Source organism: Sminthopsis crassicaudata, chromosome 4 (genome assembly GCF_048593235.1).
Source record: "Sminthopsis crassicaudata isolate SCR6 chromosome 4, ASM4859323v1, whole genome shotgun sequence".
Classification (NCBI taxonomy): domain Eukaryota; kingdom Metazoa; phylum Chordata; class Mammalia; order Dasyuromorphia; family Dasyuridae; genus Sminthopsis; species Sminthopsis crassicaudata.
This window is the reverse complement of record NC_133620.1, coordinates 441,459,549-441,477,498: the sequence shown is the minus strand read 5'-3', so window position 1 is coordinate 441,477,498 and position 17,950 is coordinate 441,459,549. Positions and strand designations below refer to the sequence as shown.

The 17,950-nt window shown below is 36.6% G+C and overlaps 1 protein-coding gene across 12 annotated transcripts in view; it reads left to right on the top strand.

Moving 5' to 3' along the window:
- Positions 1–17,950, top strand: part of OTUD7B (OTU deubiquitinase 7B) — a 75,286-nt gene that overhangs the window by 49,926 nt on the left and 7,410 nt on the right. For 8 of the 12 annotated variants that reach the window (XM_074263345.1, XM_074263341.1, XM_074263346.1 and 5 more), the window contains exons 3-7: positions 6,000–6,188; positions 7,077–7,304; positions 8,418–8,519; positions 9,811–9,938; positions 15,589–15,701. In XM_074263345.1, the coding sequence (XP_074119446.1) occupies positions 6,000–6,188; positions 7,077–7,304; positions 8,418–8,519; positions 9,811–9,938; positions 15,589–15,701 (760 nt within the window). The remainder of the gene's footprint in view (positions 1–5,999; positions 6,189–7,076; positions 7,305–8,417; positions 8,520–9,810; positions 9,939–15,588; positions 15,702–17,950) is intronic. The other 4 variants (XM_074263352.1, XM_074263348.1, XM_074263350.1 and 1 more) reach the window with 1 other exon arrangement.

The following is a 17,950-nucleotide window of genomic DNA, read 5'->3' as shown; positions in this document are numbered from 1 at the left end:
ATTCTCTCTCATCTTTGCCTTTCAGAAACAGTAGTTCTTTTAAAGTTCCTTCATCTGCCCTTGTTAGTGCTCTTCTCCAAATTACATTGTTAATTGGTATATATTGCTTATCTGTGTGTGACAGATTTGTATAAACAGATCTAGAAAACTCACCAGACTGAATCCTGATTAGGAAATCCAAGGGGAAAAAAATCACAGTGAGTTATTTTTCTAGTTCACATCAGCAAAGGGAGACAGACAGGTCTGTGAACACTGAGAATAGGGTTTGGCCAGGAGCATTTCTGTACAGAACATTCCAGAACAGGGAGAGGCTGTATACCAGGGCAAAAAGAGGTCCCATTTCCAAGATAATGGGTCTTAAACTTAAGGTTTAAAATCCAGGGCAAACTGAGGAGAGGACCTATGCCAGAGTAGTATTTGAGGGTGAGGAGCAGTTGAGGGCCCTAGGCTGTGTACCCCTTAAGGAGCAGATTAAGAAATACAGCAGCTCTGTGGTTTGTACCTTAGAAGAGAGAGGTCTCAGAACCACTTTCTAGTCTAGTATGAAGCTAATATAGGAAAGACCAAGACTGGAATCTTAGTCTAGTTCTGTCATTTTGAATCAGCAGAGCTTTCTAGCAGGATGGCTAAATCCAACAGTAGTCTAATGAAATTCCAAATAGGGCAGGACTATATGCCTATTGTTCAGACCCAAAGCCAGGTCAGGAACATGTAAAGTTCAGATCAGACTTTGTACTGGATCGGAACATTTTGGCAACACTGAAAGTTATCAGGTCCTTAGCTTGTGAGGTGTCTCTGAGATTCTAAATAATACATTTAGTATCCTAAGAAAGTAACAACAGGACAAACACAGATATTCCCTTTAGATATATAAAGAATCTTTAACAGCATGTCTGGTCAGGAAAAATGAGCTGAAAGAATGAGCAAACCAAAAAAGAATCCTATTATAAAAAACTATTATTGCGACAAAGATGCTCAAGACATAAATCCTGAAGAAGAGAATGACTCCAAAATTTATAAGCAAAGCCTCAAAGAAAAACACACCTTAAAATAAAATTCAAATAGAATTCTTGGAAGAGATAAAGCAAGAAGACTTTGTTTTAGAAAATAGTTGAAAATGTTTTTATAATTAAATGAAAGAGCTGGAGGGAAAAAATGAAAGGAAATGAGAGCTATGGGGAAAAGAATTGAAAAGGGCATTGATAGCTTGATACAAGAATCATAAAGACTTGCCTGAACTACCAAATACCTAAAAATTTGAATGAACTAAATAGAAGCTAATGATGCCATGAGGGAAAAAAAGGAAATATTTACAACATAGTCAAAAAAACTAAAGAAAATAGAAGAAAATATAAGGCATTCCATTGCAAAAAGTACTGATCTATAAAATAGATTGAAAAGACATAATTTAAGAAGTATTGAACTCCCTGAAAGTCATGCCCCCCCAAAAAGATGCTAGATGTTATATTTCAAGAAATGACTAAAGAAAACTGTCTAGTTCTCTTAGAACCAGAAGAAAAAGTGGAACTAAAAAAAAAAAATCCAAAAGGTTATCTTTTCAAATAAACCTCAAAAAACTCCCAGGAAATTATTGCCAAAGTCCAAAGTTTAATAGTCAAATAAAAAATACATTAAGTAGCCAGGAAGAAAGAATTCTATTACCAAAGAGATATAATTAGGATCATGTGAAATTTAACAGCCATCACTATAAAGGAGCAGAATGTTTGGAATAGATATTTCAGAAAGCATATAACATAGTAGGTTTATAACTAAGAATAACTTATCCTGCAAAACTCAGTGTAATCCTTTATAAGGGGGAAAATAGATTTTTAATAAAGTGGAGGATTTCAAAATATTTATAATGAAAAGAATAGAGAATTAAAGAAGCTTTGAAGGACAAACACAAATATGGATGAACACTAAAAAGTATACAGTCAAAAGTGACCAAAAAAGGATAAACTGCTTATATTCTAATGTGAGATGATATATGCATCCCCTGTGGGTCCCTGTCATCATCAAGGGACTAGAGTGTGTCTAATTAGACAAAATAACAAGGAATAGTTCTCCTCATTTGTTACCTGGCTACACTATTTTGTAACTTGTCTGACTGATTTCTCCGCTATCTCCCTGTATATAGGGTACCTTTCCCCTTTTCCTTTTTAGCTTTTGTATTGTCTTCCTTCATTAGATTATAAACTCCTTTAGGGCAAGAATCACTGCCCCCCCAATTTGTATCCCTAGTACTTATTACATAGTAGGAGCTTAATAAATGTTTTGTGACTGTAGTATATCTTGATGATCTTAAAAAAAGGATTGGAAAGAGGAGGAAAGAAAAATATACTAGGGTGTGGGGAGAAGAAGGTTAAGATAAATGATATATTTGAGTTAAACGTCACTATTCTATCTTGACTCACTAGATAATCTCATTAGCTTCTATGAGTTCAGTTATCATCTCTATGCATATGATTCTTAATTTTAAATATCCAGCTCTAGTATTTTTTGCTGAACAATTACTTTTCACCCATCATCTTAGATACTTCAAACAGAATGTTTCATATTAGGTCTAAAACATTGTCTTTCTTCCTAAACACTATCCTTTCTATGCTTCCCTAATGCTAACAGTCAATAGGCATTTATTAATTGCTTACTATATGTCAGGCACTGTGCTAAGTGCTGAGGATACAAATATAAGCAGAAAAGAAAGTCCCTGCTCCCAAGGAGCTTACATTCTAATAGATGAAGCCAACTCATAAAAGGAGATCTGACAGTGGTAACCTTTTGAGGGTGTAGTGGCCAAATCCAGAGAATAAAGGATGGCTGTCTGGGCCATTTCCCAAAATGAAAGTTTTAGGAAGTGTACTACTTCAAGGGGTAGAATCAGAAGGCATCTGAGGTACATTGAACAAGTCTAGAGAATCAGGATTGGCTGATTTGGGCCTTTTCCCGAAATGCAAGTTTTAGGAGGATTTCATTAATGGGAGAATGGCCATTCTGAGTAACCCAGGCTGGCAAACTCAATGCCATTCTTGACTTCTTACTCTCATCCACATTTATTGTCAGGTTCCATCATTTCTACCTTCACATCTTTTTTTATAAAATCACCTTCCTACTTAACCTTATCACTTCCCTCCAGGATTATTAGAATATCCTTCAAATTTCCATTTAGTTTCTTCCTTTTTCAGTCCATTTTCCATGCAGTTGTCAAGATTTTTCAAAATTGTAAGTCTGACCCAGTCAGATGAGCTCCAGAATTAAAAATAAACTTCTCTCTTTGACATTAAAAGATCTTCAAAATCTGGTTTCTTCCTACCTTTCTGAACTTTTTACACCTTATTCCTCCCATATATTTTGCAGCCTAAGCTACAGTCACCTACTTGCAGGTCCTCACATACGAAATTTATCTCCCATTTCTGTGCCTTTGTACTAATTAATACCCATGCTTGAAATGCTCTGTCCCTTCACCTATGCCTTTTAGTTAACTTGAACTTTCTTCAATCTCAGATCTCATTTTCTGCAGCAAGTCTTTCCTGTTATTCCCAGCAGCTTAAACACTTTCCTTTTTAAATTATATTTCATCTACTTTGTTTATATCTTGTATGTACCTAGTTATTTATATATTCATTTCTCCCTTTAGAATGTGAACTTCCCCAAATCAGGAACTAAAATATGTGTTTGTGTGTGTGTGTGTGTGTGTGTGTATTTGTATTTCCAGTGCTAAGCATAGTATCTGGCACATAGTGAGCACTTACTGCTTATTGACTGACTCTAGTTTTGTTTTGTTTTGTTTTTCTTAATCTAGAGAATTACACACACACATACACACATGCGCGCATACACACATACAAACATATGTGTGTATGTGTGTGTATTTTTTTATTTTAATAGTTTTTATTTACTAGATGTATGCATGGGTAATTTTACAACATTAACAATTGCCAAACCTTTTGTTCTAATTTTTCCCCTCCTTCCTCCCCATGTTAAATATGTTAAAGTATAAATTAAGTGCAATATATGTATACATGTGCAAACAGTTATTTTGCTGTACAAAAAGAATAGGACTTTGAAATAGTATACAATTAGCCTGTGAAGGAAATCAAAAATGCAGACAAAATTAGGGGTATTGGGAATTCTACGTAGTGGTTCATAGTCATCTCCCAGAGTTCTTTCGCTGGGTGTAGCTTGTTCGGTTCATTACTGCTCTATTGGAACTGATTTGGTTCATCTCATTGTTGGAGAGGGCCACGTCCATCAGAATTGATCATCATACAGTATTGTTGTTGAAGTATATAATGATGATCTGGTTCTGCTCATTTCACTCAGCATCAGTTCATGAAAGTCTCTCCAGGCCTTTCTGAAATCATCTTGCTGGTCATTTCTTACAGAACAATTATATTCCATAATATTAATATGCCACAATTTATTCAGCCATTTCATTCTCCAGTTGATGGGCATCCACGTAGTTTCCAGTTTCTGGCCACTACAAAGAGGGCTGCCACAAACATTCTTACACATACAGTCCCTTTCCCTTCTTTAAGATTTCTTTGGGATATAAGCCCAGTAGTAACACTGCTGGGTCAAAGGGTATGCACATTTTGATAACTTTTTGAGCATAGTTCCAAATTGCTCTCCAGAATGGCTGGATGTATTCACAATTCCACCAACAATGTATCAGTGTCCCTGTTTTCCCACATCCCCTCCAATATTGTGCATTATCTTTTCCTGTCATCTTAGCCAATCTGACAGGTGTGTAATGATATCTCAGAGTTGTCTTAATTTGCATTTCTCTGATTAATAATGATTTAGAGCATCTTTTCATATGGCTAAAAATAGTTTCAATTTCTTCATCTGAGAATTGTCTGTTTATATCCTTTGACCATTTATCAATTGGAGAATGGCTCGATTGCTTATAAATTAGACTGACTCTAGTTTTTTATTAAAGTAGGAAGCGAGACCCTCTGTTGAGAAGGAACAAAGAGAATATGATATAAAAACTTAAAAGAAGAAAAAAGATTTGAAATAGCTGCTCCAGGTTGTATAATTGAAAGTCAAGGAAAAATGCACTTTTTATTTTGCCATGTGGTAATGAAGGCACAGTTAAGTTGAAATAATCTAAGTTTGTCTTGTATTTATATGATCTGGTTACATTTCTTTCTTCAATAGCATTTAAGATCAGATGAGTAGCTGTAAAAAAGGCATATGGTAGAGGTGAGTGATCCAGGGTTTGGGTTTGAGAAGTTATATTTAGGGATAGCTGACTTTTGCATGGTGTGAGGGTGATTTCATGATTTCAGAAGATTGAAGCTAAAGGAGAGCTAAAGCTTGGAATGGGAAAACAAGACTGGGTCATAATTAGTATAGAAAATGGGCTGAAGAGTGAAACAGAAAAAGATAGGAAATTGTTAATGAAGAAAGTGATTTCCGAATTTCAGATAATTAAGAACCACCACAGTGGGTGGTTCTATTTATGTATGTGTCTGAGGTATTAAGATAGAGGTAATTGGTACTTTGAGAGGACATCAACTTTTAAAGTCTCTAATATGAGGACAGGAGGTAGGGTGGAGAAGGGAATCTATGAGCCATGTATAGGACTTCATGATAAAAGAACAACAACATGAAACTTAATAAATGATTTTGACAAGTCTTTCAAAGATAGATGGAGGAAACTTCAGAGGAAGAGAGGTTGCTGAATCCTTAGTAGCAAAGGACAATCTGAAAATGATAGTAAGGAGCAAGGAGTATGTGTACTTTTCTAGGCTCGGTGTTTTGTGGGTCATGAGGGATATCACATATTTTTAGATAATATGAACTCTGTAAAATTAACTCTGTTAATATGACATTTGGAAAGTATATTAATAAATGCAACCTAAATCTTGCAAAATGTGCACATTGGTGGTTATTAGCATTCTAAGTCAAGGACTCTTGCATGTTCTTCCATGCCTTTCCTGTATTTATTTGATACTCAAGTGATCAGTTTTCCCTCTTTGTTGTCTCTTGATCAGGAAAAAATTGGGATGTAAGTGCAGCCCTCAATGATTTTGAACAACTTCGTCAGGTCCATGCTGGGAACCTGCCCCCACCCTTCAGTGAGAGTCGTGGTGGCCCCAGACTCCCTGAGAAGGGACCTCCTGAAAGGGAGCCCACTCGTCCCCCCCGGCCCACCCTTCATCGTCAGGATGACATTATCCAAGGTACAAGGGTATTCATAAAGAGTAAGGGTGGGGAAGGAAGGAATTGGAAAACCAAAAAGAGGGGATTTAGTAATATTTCTTGTAATTTGTCAGTAGCCAACAGAGTTCTCAGGATGTTATTCTCTCTTTCTAACCAAGAAAGCCTCAATGCATTCAGCTTATAGGGTCTCTTCAGTCAAAATCAGTGATTTCCATCCATTTTAGGTGACCCCTATATTTGGGGCTCTGTTTTGAGGGAGAGGAAATAAAGAAATATAATCCCTGAACTTATCTTGAGGTAAATGGTCATGATAGGTTACATGGGGTGGAAAAACTCCCATAGAATTTCAATAGGTTTAAGATACTATAAGGGCTATAGTCAGCTCTGACTACATTTTACTTATTATTATTATTATTATTTGCTGAGGCAGTTGGGGTTAAGTGACTTGCCTAAGGTCATACAGCTTAGGAATTGTTCAGTATCTCAGGCCAGATTTGAATTGAAGTCCTCCTGACTTCAGGGCTGGTGCTGTATCCACTGTGCCACCCAGTTGCCCCTATTTTGCATATGGCAAATTTTTGACAAAAGCCTTTTTTTCCTCTTAGCCTCATCACAGTTCAGGGAATGAAATTACTTGTAATTGGTCATTTTTTTTTTCATGTTAATTTCAAGATTCCAGGGCTTAAGGTAATATTCCTATTTTGTCAGATGAATAGTCTGCCCTTCCCCCATCCCTTTTGACCTTTGGAAGGGGGAATTTTGAAGTCCTGTTTTAAGACTATGAGAAAATAAGTTTCTTTCTGATTGGACTCTCAATGAAAAGACCCTCCACTTCTTAGAGTATTCGTATTTTTTTTGGTTAGTGGACAAGATGTTATGTTCTAAAGGGAATCCATTTCTCGTTGCAGAGAAACGCTTGTCCCGGGGCATCTCTCATGCCAGCTCCAGCATCGTTTCCCTAGCCCGTTCCCATGTCTCCTCTAGTGGTGGGAGTGGGGGGAGCAGTGAACACCCTCTGGAGATGCCCATTTGTGCCTTCCAGCTTCCAGACCTCACTGTATTCACTGAAGACTTCCGCAACTTCATCGAGAGGGATCTTATTGAACAGTCCATGTTGGTTGCCCTGGAACAAGCAGGTCAGCATCTTTATCCATGTTGTTCCTTTCACCATTCTTGAGAAATAGGATTGATGTGTTACTTTAAGGTTAGTTCTCAAGCTTCCAGGTTCAGTGGGAAAGGCATAATTTAATCACATTCAGAGTTTTTAAACAGCCTGAAACATGTATTGAATGTTTCCTTGCACACTCAATAACATACAGAATCTAATCCTGAATGTTTGGGAATGAATAAAAGAAAGTAGAGTATAGTATCACTTATGTCCTCCAGAAACTTTAGTCAACATGAGAGAGACAGAGACAGACGCTTAGACTTAGAAGTGCTTACAAAGCAGTGTACAAAATGAATACCAATTGAGTATAAACAACTCTCAATTACCCATGCTAATGGAAAGGAGAAATTATCACAGATACCTCATAGGAATCCCCAGGATCACTATGGCTATGATTGTTCCTCAACAAACAGATTTACCTTCCTAATTATGAAGCAGCTGGGAGTGTGCTAGATTTTGAGGAAGAGAGTGATTCCAGTTATGGATTAGAAATATCTGTAGATAATCCACAATTAGGTAATAGTTTCTGTGGATTAAATATAAAGCAATGAGACTGCTTTTGTCAGTAGTTTATATAATTATATGCCATATGTGAAAATGGTGCTACTATAAGAGTGTACCTTCTTCCTTTTTTTTTTTTTCATGGGAGGGGGACTGGGTTTGTAGGACATTGCACATTCTTTTTGGACTTTGTTGATATGTTAATTAGTTTAAGAGAAAGAAATATATCAATAGCACATATTGACATTTTAGGACACTTGCTGATTCATCTTACAGTAAATAGTATATATTTGCCAAGTAGCTGAATAAGTAAAATGCTTTTTCTGGCCACATACTATCAAAGCTATGAGCCCATGTAGGCATTGAATCCATAACTTCAGCCTTATTAACATTTCTCTTTAATCATTTGAACTTGGTTGTTTCAGACTGACTCCTTGAGGAATTTATCCATGGTTGGTGGGATTATTGACATTTTAATTTGAATCGGTTTTGACATAAACAGAGAAACATAGAACTTGATGAAAAGGATGATTATTTAACCTACTTTGTCCATTTCTTGCCATCCTTAATATTTCTCTAGGGCGCCTAAACTGGTGGGTAAGTGTAGACCCGACCTGCCAAAGACTTCTGCCTCTAGCAACAACAGGAGATGGAAACTGCCTCCTACATGCAGCTTCTCTTGGTGAGTCCTAGCCTGGTCTCTGGCGTTCTCCCAGATTTTTGATTTGAGTAGCAAGAAGAAAACCTGTAAAACCCAAGGAAATTTTTGTAAAACCCAAGGTATTTTTGTGAAAGGGTCAGCTGAATTTCTGAGATATGAAGGAAATCTATTTGAACAATTCTATACTGTTCTCCATGCAGAGCAGGGATCCATTGTATCTGATCCTTTGTGTGCATCATGATCTGACTTTTAGTGTAGGTGAGACACACGTATCAGTGCTGGATCAGCCAAGATGGGAAACTCAAATAGGTTGCTGTTGTTCAGTGACCAAATATTTATTTAGAGATGGTAGAAAGTGTAGACCCCATTAGGGAGTATATCTGCATTAGGCTATCATGACCTCCCCCCCTTCCATATCTTAACTATGTTTGACTTTTCTTTTTTCATATACCTTTTTCATAGTCATTGCTTCATTGTGAATCCATCAAGATTATTCTTTGAGTTAAAATAGCATTCACTGCTTGCAGCTCTAGTAGTCTTTATCTATTCAAAAAACTGTTTTCCTTACCTCTCTCAATCTCCCCCATATCCTATGGCTATGGGATAGACCTATCTTTTCTGCTTCTGTGGTTTTCCAGAAGTTCTTAGGACATTTCTATATGTCTCTTATATCCTCTATGTTCTGCTTAGAGTTACTCTACTTTAGTGCAATAGGAAAGAGTTATAATCCAAATTCTTTCATTTCTCTCTCTCTGTCTCTCTCTCTGTGTCTCTCTCTCTCTCTCTCTCTCTCTCTCTCTCTCTCTCTCTCTCTCTCTCTCACACACACACACACACACACACACACACACACACACACACACACTCTCACTCTCTCTCTCTCTCTCATTCTCTCTCTCTCACACACTCACACACACATAAACACTCCTCTTGGACAACATAAATATTGGTTATATATAGGGAGGATATGCTTTAAGATTAGTTTTTCTGATTTTGTTAGTTTAGTTAGACTTTGTTTAGTTGTAAGGATTCCCTAATAGGAGTTTGTAGAGACAGAGCCCTTCTAAAAGTGTCACGTTCTGTAAATTAGGATCTGCCCTTCTTCCTTAAATCATGATGGCTGGGGATTGTAGCATCCTGGAATGAATTGGGGCACAGGTCAGGAAGAACTCAGTTTTCTGTATTCACTTGTTCCCTGAATTATGGTCTTTGAACCTGAGGCTCAGCCCACTTTGCTTCATACAGTTGATCCATGCAGAGTCAATCAGTGCTTGCCGTGCCTTTTTTCTTCTCAAGTTCTCTCCTTCTTTAGGAATGTGGGGTTTCCATGATCGAGACCTAATGCTACGTAAGGCACTTTACTCATTGATGGAGAAGGGAGTTGAGAAGGAGGCACTAAGACGGCGTTGGAGATGGCAACAAACACAACAGAATAAGGAGGTAGGAGAATCTGAATAGGAAAACCTTCCCTGTGTTGTCTAGGCAGGTCCTTGAAGGTGGTGCTTTCTAGATCCTCATTCTACTATTGTTGTATTTTTTTTTTTACTGCTTTCAGAATTGCATAAAATTGAGATGACTCCACAGAACAGAGATTCTTGGAGCATAGGGCATGAGACGGGAATCACCTATCTGCAGACTATTTGGCACCTTGCTCTTTTGCACATTATAGGTACTTAGATGCTTATTGATGATGAAGTGTCTAACAGATGAGATATTTATACTTCTAGCTATAAAAGTAAAATTTAATAATATAATAAAATAATAAAATAAAAATTTAAATTCTTATGTGAAACAAAATATTGATTTTATTCTATTACAATAGATAACCTTTCACTCTCTAAAGTGAAGCATGATAGTTTCTACTTTTCAAAGAGATGAGAAGTAAGGGAGTTTTTTCTATGAAAAGTGAGATGATTTTATATTGGAACATTTATATTTTTTAAAAATATTTAAGTTCAGAAATATCAATTTTAAAAAATTGGGGGAAGAGGGCAAACCTCTGATTTTCCTTGGTTTAGATAGCTCCCATTGAGGAACTTTCTGAACTTATGGAAGATTTTATCAAAATTTTATCAAATTTTAGTTAGATTAGTTAGAACTATGCTTTTTCAGATCTTTGGCAAATATTTAGTCAAATATAGGCTCATCAAATTATATGTAATACTCCTCTCTTTTTAAGAGGTACATTTGTATAAACTTAATGTCTCTCTGTTTTTTCTTTATTTTCTCCAGCCATCTCTCCTATTTCTATTCCTCATTTCCTGTCTCTTTCACTCTGATTTATGTCTGTCAGTCTCTATTTTTGTTTCCCTTTCTTCCTTCCTTTGGGTCCTATTTTCCTATCTCTTTTCCACCTTTCTCCTTTAATTGACTGTAATTTAAATCTGAATATGTTGTTAGTTATGTTTTTTCTGTGTTCCTCTCAAATATAATTCATCACTTGAAATTATTATAATTATTTTTTTTTACTTGATATGTTTCTCAGTTGACTTTTCCTTGGATGTGAGGTTCTGAATTAATAGAGGGCTTTCTTTTCCTGCTGTAAGTATAGAATAAATCTGGGAAGATACTCCCCCTAGTGGCCAACATTGAATTAGTAGTTACTCAATCATCTCAGTTGTGTCCCACTCTTTGTGACCTCATTTGAGGTTTTCTTGGCAGAGAAACTATTGTAGTTTGCCATTTCCTTCTTCAGCTCATTTGACAGATGAGGAAATCGAGGCAAACAGGATGAAGTGACTTGTCCAGAGTCCCACAGCCAGCCAGTGTCTAAGATCAGATTTGAACTCAGAAAGATGTCTTCACTCTAGGCCCAGCATTCTGTGTACTCTGGTGCCCCCTAGCCAACCTATTTAGTAGTTAGGACTAAGATAAAAGGAAGAAGCAAAACCTTTATATGTGGTTCTCTTTAATAATACAATCAACCACATATACCTTAATTATGGGTTATTTACTTAATTAAATATACTTTCTTTTTGCCCAGACTTATGACTTCATCAATGTAGAGAGTTTCTCTTTTGGAGATTCCTTTCCTTGATGTAGACAGTGATTGTAACTTGTAGTCTTAGAGAGTTGCTTGGGTAACTAGCCCAATGCCAAAGGCTTTGAATCCAGGTGTTTTTTATTTTGACAAAGGCTTTCTATCCATTAGCCATTGATGCCTCTCAATTTCCATTTGCTTGTTTTTAATCAAAGGAAAGCTTTCCCCTATATCTGATATGTTTCTGAAGTAATTTCCTCTCTGTTAATTCGATCCAATAACATTTAGTAGGTGCCCATTGTGTTCTGGGTAGTATGTTAGGTGCTAGTGATACAAGGAGAAACATGAAATAAGCTTGAAGGAAGCTAGATACTCCAAGGGTTAGATATGAGGAAGGAGAACAAGATAGGGAGGGACTGGTGCAGTTGCTATAGAATGCTGGGCTTGGAATAGGCACTATCTAAGTTACTTACTAGCTGTGCCTCAGTTTCCTCATCTGTAAAATGGGAATAATAATGGCCTTTACTTTCTAGGTTGTTGTGAGGATCAAATGCCAAAATAACTGTAAAGTGCTTACTACAGTGCCTGGCACATAGCAAAGACTATATAAATATTAGCTATTATTAGCTGTTCCAGGTGTTGGGGACAGTCTATGTGTATATAGAGGTGGAAGGCAAAATGTCATGTTTAGGGACCATTGGGTAGGTTGAAATATAGAATGGGAGGAATAATGTGAAAAAATGGAAAGATAGGTTGGAAGTAGATTGTGAATAGTTTTAAATGTTGAGCAGAGGAGTTGAACAGGAGTATTTTATTCTAGAGGCAACAGGCAGCCATTGAAACATTTTAAGAAGAAGAAGAATGACATGCTTAAACCTCTGTGCATTAGTGATATTCTTTTGGTTGCTGTGTGGAGGATGTGTAAATAGGGGAGAGGCTGGAAGTAGGAAAACCAGATAAGAAAGTATTGTAAAGTCTGAGTAAGAGGAAAGCCTGAATTAGAATGGTGTGGTGTTAGTGAAGAGAAGGGACAGAGGTGAGAGATATTATGGAATTAAAATTGATGGGAATTGGCAACTTGTTGGAATAGGAAAATGAGAGGAAGGGAAATCTCCTAGATTGCAAACCCAAGTGACTGGAAGGATAGGGGTTCCCTGGACAGAAGTAGGGAAGTTAGAGGAGTTAAGAATAGGCCATAATGATTTTGGAAGTCTGTGGAGCATCTAGGCAGAAATATTCACCTGACATTAGTGATTTAGGACTGGGGATTGAGATGATTAGTTATCTAGTTTTGATAGTCATCTGCATAGGGACTGCTGACATCACTAAGAGATAAAGTTTGAAGAAAGATGGGAAAGGGGCCTGAACAAAGTCTTACAAGGGAATAGATAAGCCAAAAATGACAATTTAGCAAAGGGAGTTGAAAAAATAAGAAGTAAATCAGTAGAGATTAGTGTCATGGAAATATAAAATGAAAAAAATATGTAGGAGGAGGGAGTGGTCAGAAAAGATGAAGCCTGAGAAAAGGCCATTGGTAACCTTGGAGAGAGCAATCTTTGGCTGTATGGTAGGGTTAGAAACAGATTGGAATACTCATATAAGTGAGTGGGATGTGAGAAAATGAAAGTAATGATTGTTGACAGCTTTTTTTAGGAAAGTGAATGAAAGGAGAAAAGATGTATGGGTATAGCTTGAGAAGGATGGCAAGATCAAGTGGAGAGTTTTGCTTTTCTTTGTTTTTAAGGCTAGAGTAAATCTGAACATATTGTAGGCATCAGGTAAAAAGCCAGGGGATAAAGAGAGCCTGAAGGTTCGAAAGAAAAGTGGGGTGATCTTCACACAAGTTCTTGGAAGAGCACAAATAGAGTTATTGAGTTCATCAAAAATGAGGATGACCTCTTTCTTTGAGACTGGAACAAAAGTGGAATATGGGAAATGAATTTTTTCCAACATGAAGTAAGATTCTTTGCTGTAATAAGGAAGAATAGTGGAAAAGTAGTAGAATTTTCTAGAGGAGTGAAATAAGTTTTAATTCGAATAGGCATTGTGAGTTTGATTAAAAAATTAATTAGGTATTATGACTACTTTTTTATGGGCTGTTCCTCATTTGAGAATGAATAAAATGTAGATATGAACATCGTGTATTATTTCTGTTCTATAATAAATCTCTAATGTAGCTTATTTATTTTTAAAATTAAAAAAATTGATAAAATTTTATTTCTCCATATAAGTGTAAAGTTGTTTTCAACTTTTGTTTTTGTAAGACTTTGTGTTCCAAATTTTTCTCCTCCTTACCTTCCCCTTCCCCAAGGTAGGTAATATTCTGATATAGGTTAATATGTGCAATTCTTTTAAACATATTTCCATATTTTTCATGTTATGCAAGAAAATCAAAACAAAAAGAGGAAAAAAGATAAGAAAAATAACAAACAAAAAGTGAAAATAATATTCTTTGATCTATAGTTCAGATGGCATTTTCTTTTTTATTTTGAGGCTGGGGTTAAGTGACTTGCCCAGGGTCACACAGCTAGGAAATGTTAAGTGTCTGAGACCAGATTTGAACTCGGGTCCTCCTGAATTCAAGGCTGGTGCTCTATCCACTATGCCACCTAGCTGCCCCCTTCAGATGGCATTTTCAAGTCTCTTGGCTTGGGAAGATATGTATGATGAAAAAGAAATGATGATGAAAAAAATTCTCCCAGTCATTAATAGTAAGAGACACACTGATTAAAATACCTTGAACCCATTGGCAAAGATGATGAAAAAGGGAAATGATAGTATTTGGAGGAGCTATGGTAAGAAAGTAATATGTATAATATGTAATGTGATATTGGATTTGTGAACTGGTCTTGACATTCCGAAAGTAATTTGGAATTATGTCCAAAAAGTCACTGACCCATGTATGTCCTTTAATGCAAGCAATACCATTTCTAGTTATTTTACTAGATTAGAGGCAGAAGGAAAGTGAAATTTTTTTTGTATATGTGTACAAAAAATATTTATATTAGAATTTCTTGCAACAAAGAACTGGAAATAATAAGAGCATGTAAATTGAATAGCTGAACAAAATCCCTTTTCTTTATATTATGTAAATTGTTCTGGTTCTGTTACTACATTTCTGCATTAATTCTTAATATAGAATCAATTGATGCTGTAAGAAATTATGAAAGGAACAGTTTCATGGAAACTATATTAAGAATTGAAGCAGAACATAGTAATAGAACCAGGAGAACAATTTATATAATATTTTAAAAAAGGGATTTTGAAAGATTTAACTCTGATATAGTAACTAAATGGGACCAGTGATGGAACATGATAGACTCAGGTGTAGAATGAGGGTCCTACATTTTCAGATGTGTTTGGTGAATGAAGTTGTTTAATTTGGTTATGCTTATTTGCTATGTGGGAAGCTTACAAAAGAATTGGGGTTTCCTACAGTTTGGGTTGTGATGATGAGGTAGGGAAAAGAAATAAGGATGTAAAAAAAGAGAATAGAGGCACATTGAAGCATTTTTTAAATGTACAGAAGAGAAATAAAATGAAATTCAGAGAGACACAGCAGGATAGATTTGTAACTAACTTGATGAATTTATTATATATGTTTTTTTAAAGGAAGCTATGCATAATATTATTTGTGGTTTCATATACATGTCTCTTCCTGTTTGTTTTTTTTATATTAAAGTAACTTGGATTATATGATAAATATGTTTAACATACAGTTGGAAGGAAAAGAGGTTACTGAGTGATGTTGGAAGGGGAAGAGCTGGTAATGGCAGTGAGGAACAAGGTCTGTTTTCTCAGTAGGTGTGTGCAAAGCTATGTGAATAGTCTTGTAATAGCTAGTATGGTAAATCTGTTTCCATAATCATGTAAGACACCCCCAAATCAGTAAGTAACACTTTTCTGTCATCCTTCAGTTTATATTATTTTTGGCAAAGCTCTCTTTGACATTCACTTGGACAGTCGAGTTGAATTTGTAGTATAAATCACTTGTTAATGAAAGGATGTAGGGTCATAAAGTGACCTGTGGGAATTGAATTGACTATAGATGAAGGGTCCTTGGGAGCCAGCATCCTAATCACTGCCCTCATCTTTATCTTTTTCTTATAGTCTGGGCTTGTGTATACAGAGGAGGAATGGCAGAAGGAATGGAAGGAGCTCATCAAGCTTGCTTCTAGCGAACCCCGAATGCACCTAGGGACCAGTGGAGCCGGCTGTGGAGGGTATGTGTGTGTGTGTGTGTGTGTGTGTATGTGTGTGTCTGTGTGTCTGTGTGTTTGTGTGTGTGTTGGGGGAGAAGGGGTGGGTAATGCTCCAATTTTTTTCTGAGTACTTCCTATCTGCAGGGTTCTCTACTAGAGGGAGAAGTAATCCTGGACTTCATCATAGAAATGTTCCATTTAGTGAAAACTGGATAACAATTCACTCAAAACATTTAGCAAACAAAAAAGAACAGGTTTTTAAAAATTTTTTTTTTTTTTTTTTTTTTTTTAGCACATAAGAAATGTAAGTTGATTACATGAATGCAGAAGGTCATGCAAAGTTTTAAGGGGAGGTTAATCTAGGTCAGATTCCTGAAAGAGGTCACGTTTGATTAATTGGGAAAAGATATGAATTTAGGAAGGTTAGGGATGAGAGAATGGGGTAGCATCCTGTGAAATCAGTTTGTAATTTCTTTAATATTTGGATGTTTCTGGTTCCACAGATTGGCACTGTGAACTTAAATTAACCTTTATCTATAGCATCTTTTGTTGTTGTTAGCAGGTGTTGTATGAGTTGGGAGTGGGACCTTTTACTATTAAGCTTGCGTTAGAGGCTAGAGGAACAGTTGGTAAAATTCTTCCAGTTTTGTGTTGGCCCATTAATTTTAGTAAGAATGGGAAGAGGGGAAGAGATTGGACAAATTGCTAAACTGGTTGAATATAAAGAGATAGTCATTACTCTCTGTTACTGATGCACCCCCGAAAGACTTACTGTCCACCCACTCTCCATTCCTTCAGTAAAGGCTTTTTTAGTGCCCATGGTGTGTATTACTATGGGACAATACAAATACATATGTCACAGATCCTGAAGTTTTTCTCTGAACCTCCATTCACACTGGCTCCTAAAACTGGCTGTTCCATCTTCCTTAAGGTTTCTAGGACTAACCTTGAAGGGTTAAGTGCTATTGCTTAAGAATCCCCACTAGTATGCTTTTCCTCTTGATTATAAGTTGGTATCAGACAGCCAGACGTAGCAAGTTCTTGAAACATGTGTTTACTGCAGTGGTATAGTTGATACATAATATCCCAGAAAAAGTCTGTGATAACATTATTTCGTCAGTTCATAAATAATCACTCTGTGGGAAAATGGAGTTGAGCTTAGAGAATACATGTGACAAAAAGGGTTACAGATTTTGGGTGTTATTAGAATGTGCTTTTTTGTTAAGCTTCAAGAGTGCTTAGTCTGTCCTTGGTTTCTGACTAGACTATTGTGATTGCTAACAGAAAGATACTGCTAGGATGCTTGTGAAAGAACCTGTCCTCTGGCCCTTCAGAGTAGAGGAGACTGCCCTGCAGTCGAGGCAGGGAAAAGACTGAGGCTAGGGCCTGGGTTCTGCTTGTTCTTTCTTCCTGTTCCTCAAGTGGTCTCTTCTCAGGGACTTTGCACCTGCACTAACAGGTGAAGCTTGAATCCCCAATTCCAAAGTAGCTTCCTGCCTTTATGCCTGTCTCTTGGTGCACGGCCTAAGACTCTTAACCAACCCTGAAATACTTTATGTGGTTCCTGGGGACAGCGTTCATACCCACTTCATGGTTCTTATTGATGGATTCACTAGAATGTATTTGAGCCTGATGGGGTGGTAACAAAGTGAAGGGGAGAGAGAAGAGATTGAATGACCAGGTCACAGTCTCTGTCTTCCAAAAGTTTATAAATAAGCAAATGGAAGAAAGGACCAGAGAGACGAAATAAAAAGAAATAGAACCTGTTTTAGGATTTATGGGATGCTTAGCAAAGTACTTAATAAATGTTGGCTGATCTGTAAGGGGGGGAGGGGTTAATCTACCCTAATTGTTAAATCAATCAATCAGTCGAATTAATGTGGGTATTCCCTTTAACAATATAGACTAACAATCCCACCTCTTTCTGATCATATTTCTCTTACAAGGTATCTTTTAGAAGTCTTTGATTATATATAATAGACTGCTACTAATTTACACTCACTGCACATTTCTCTATTGCCTATCCAATCTCCAAGAGTTTTGACTTTTTAAAAATTTTCAAAAGCATTTTATTTTTCCAAATACATGTAAAGAAAGCTGTGTGATCTCAGGCAAGTCATTTGACCCTAACTGCCTCAACCCCAACTCCCCCCCAAAAAATATGACAAAAAATACATGGAAAGATAGTTATTAACATTCATTTTTATAAGACTTTGTGTTCCAAATTTTTTTCTCTCCTTTCCTTATCTCCCCTCTCTCCAAGAGAGCAA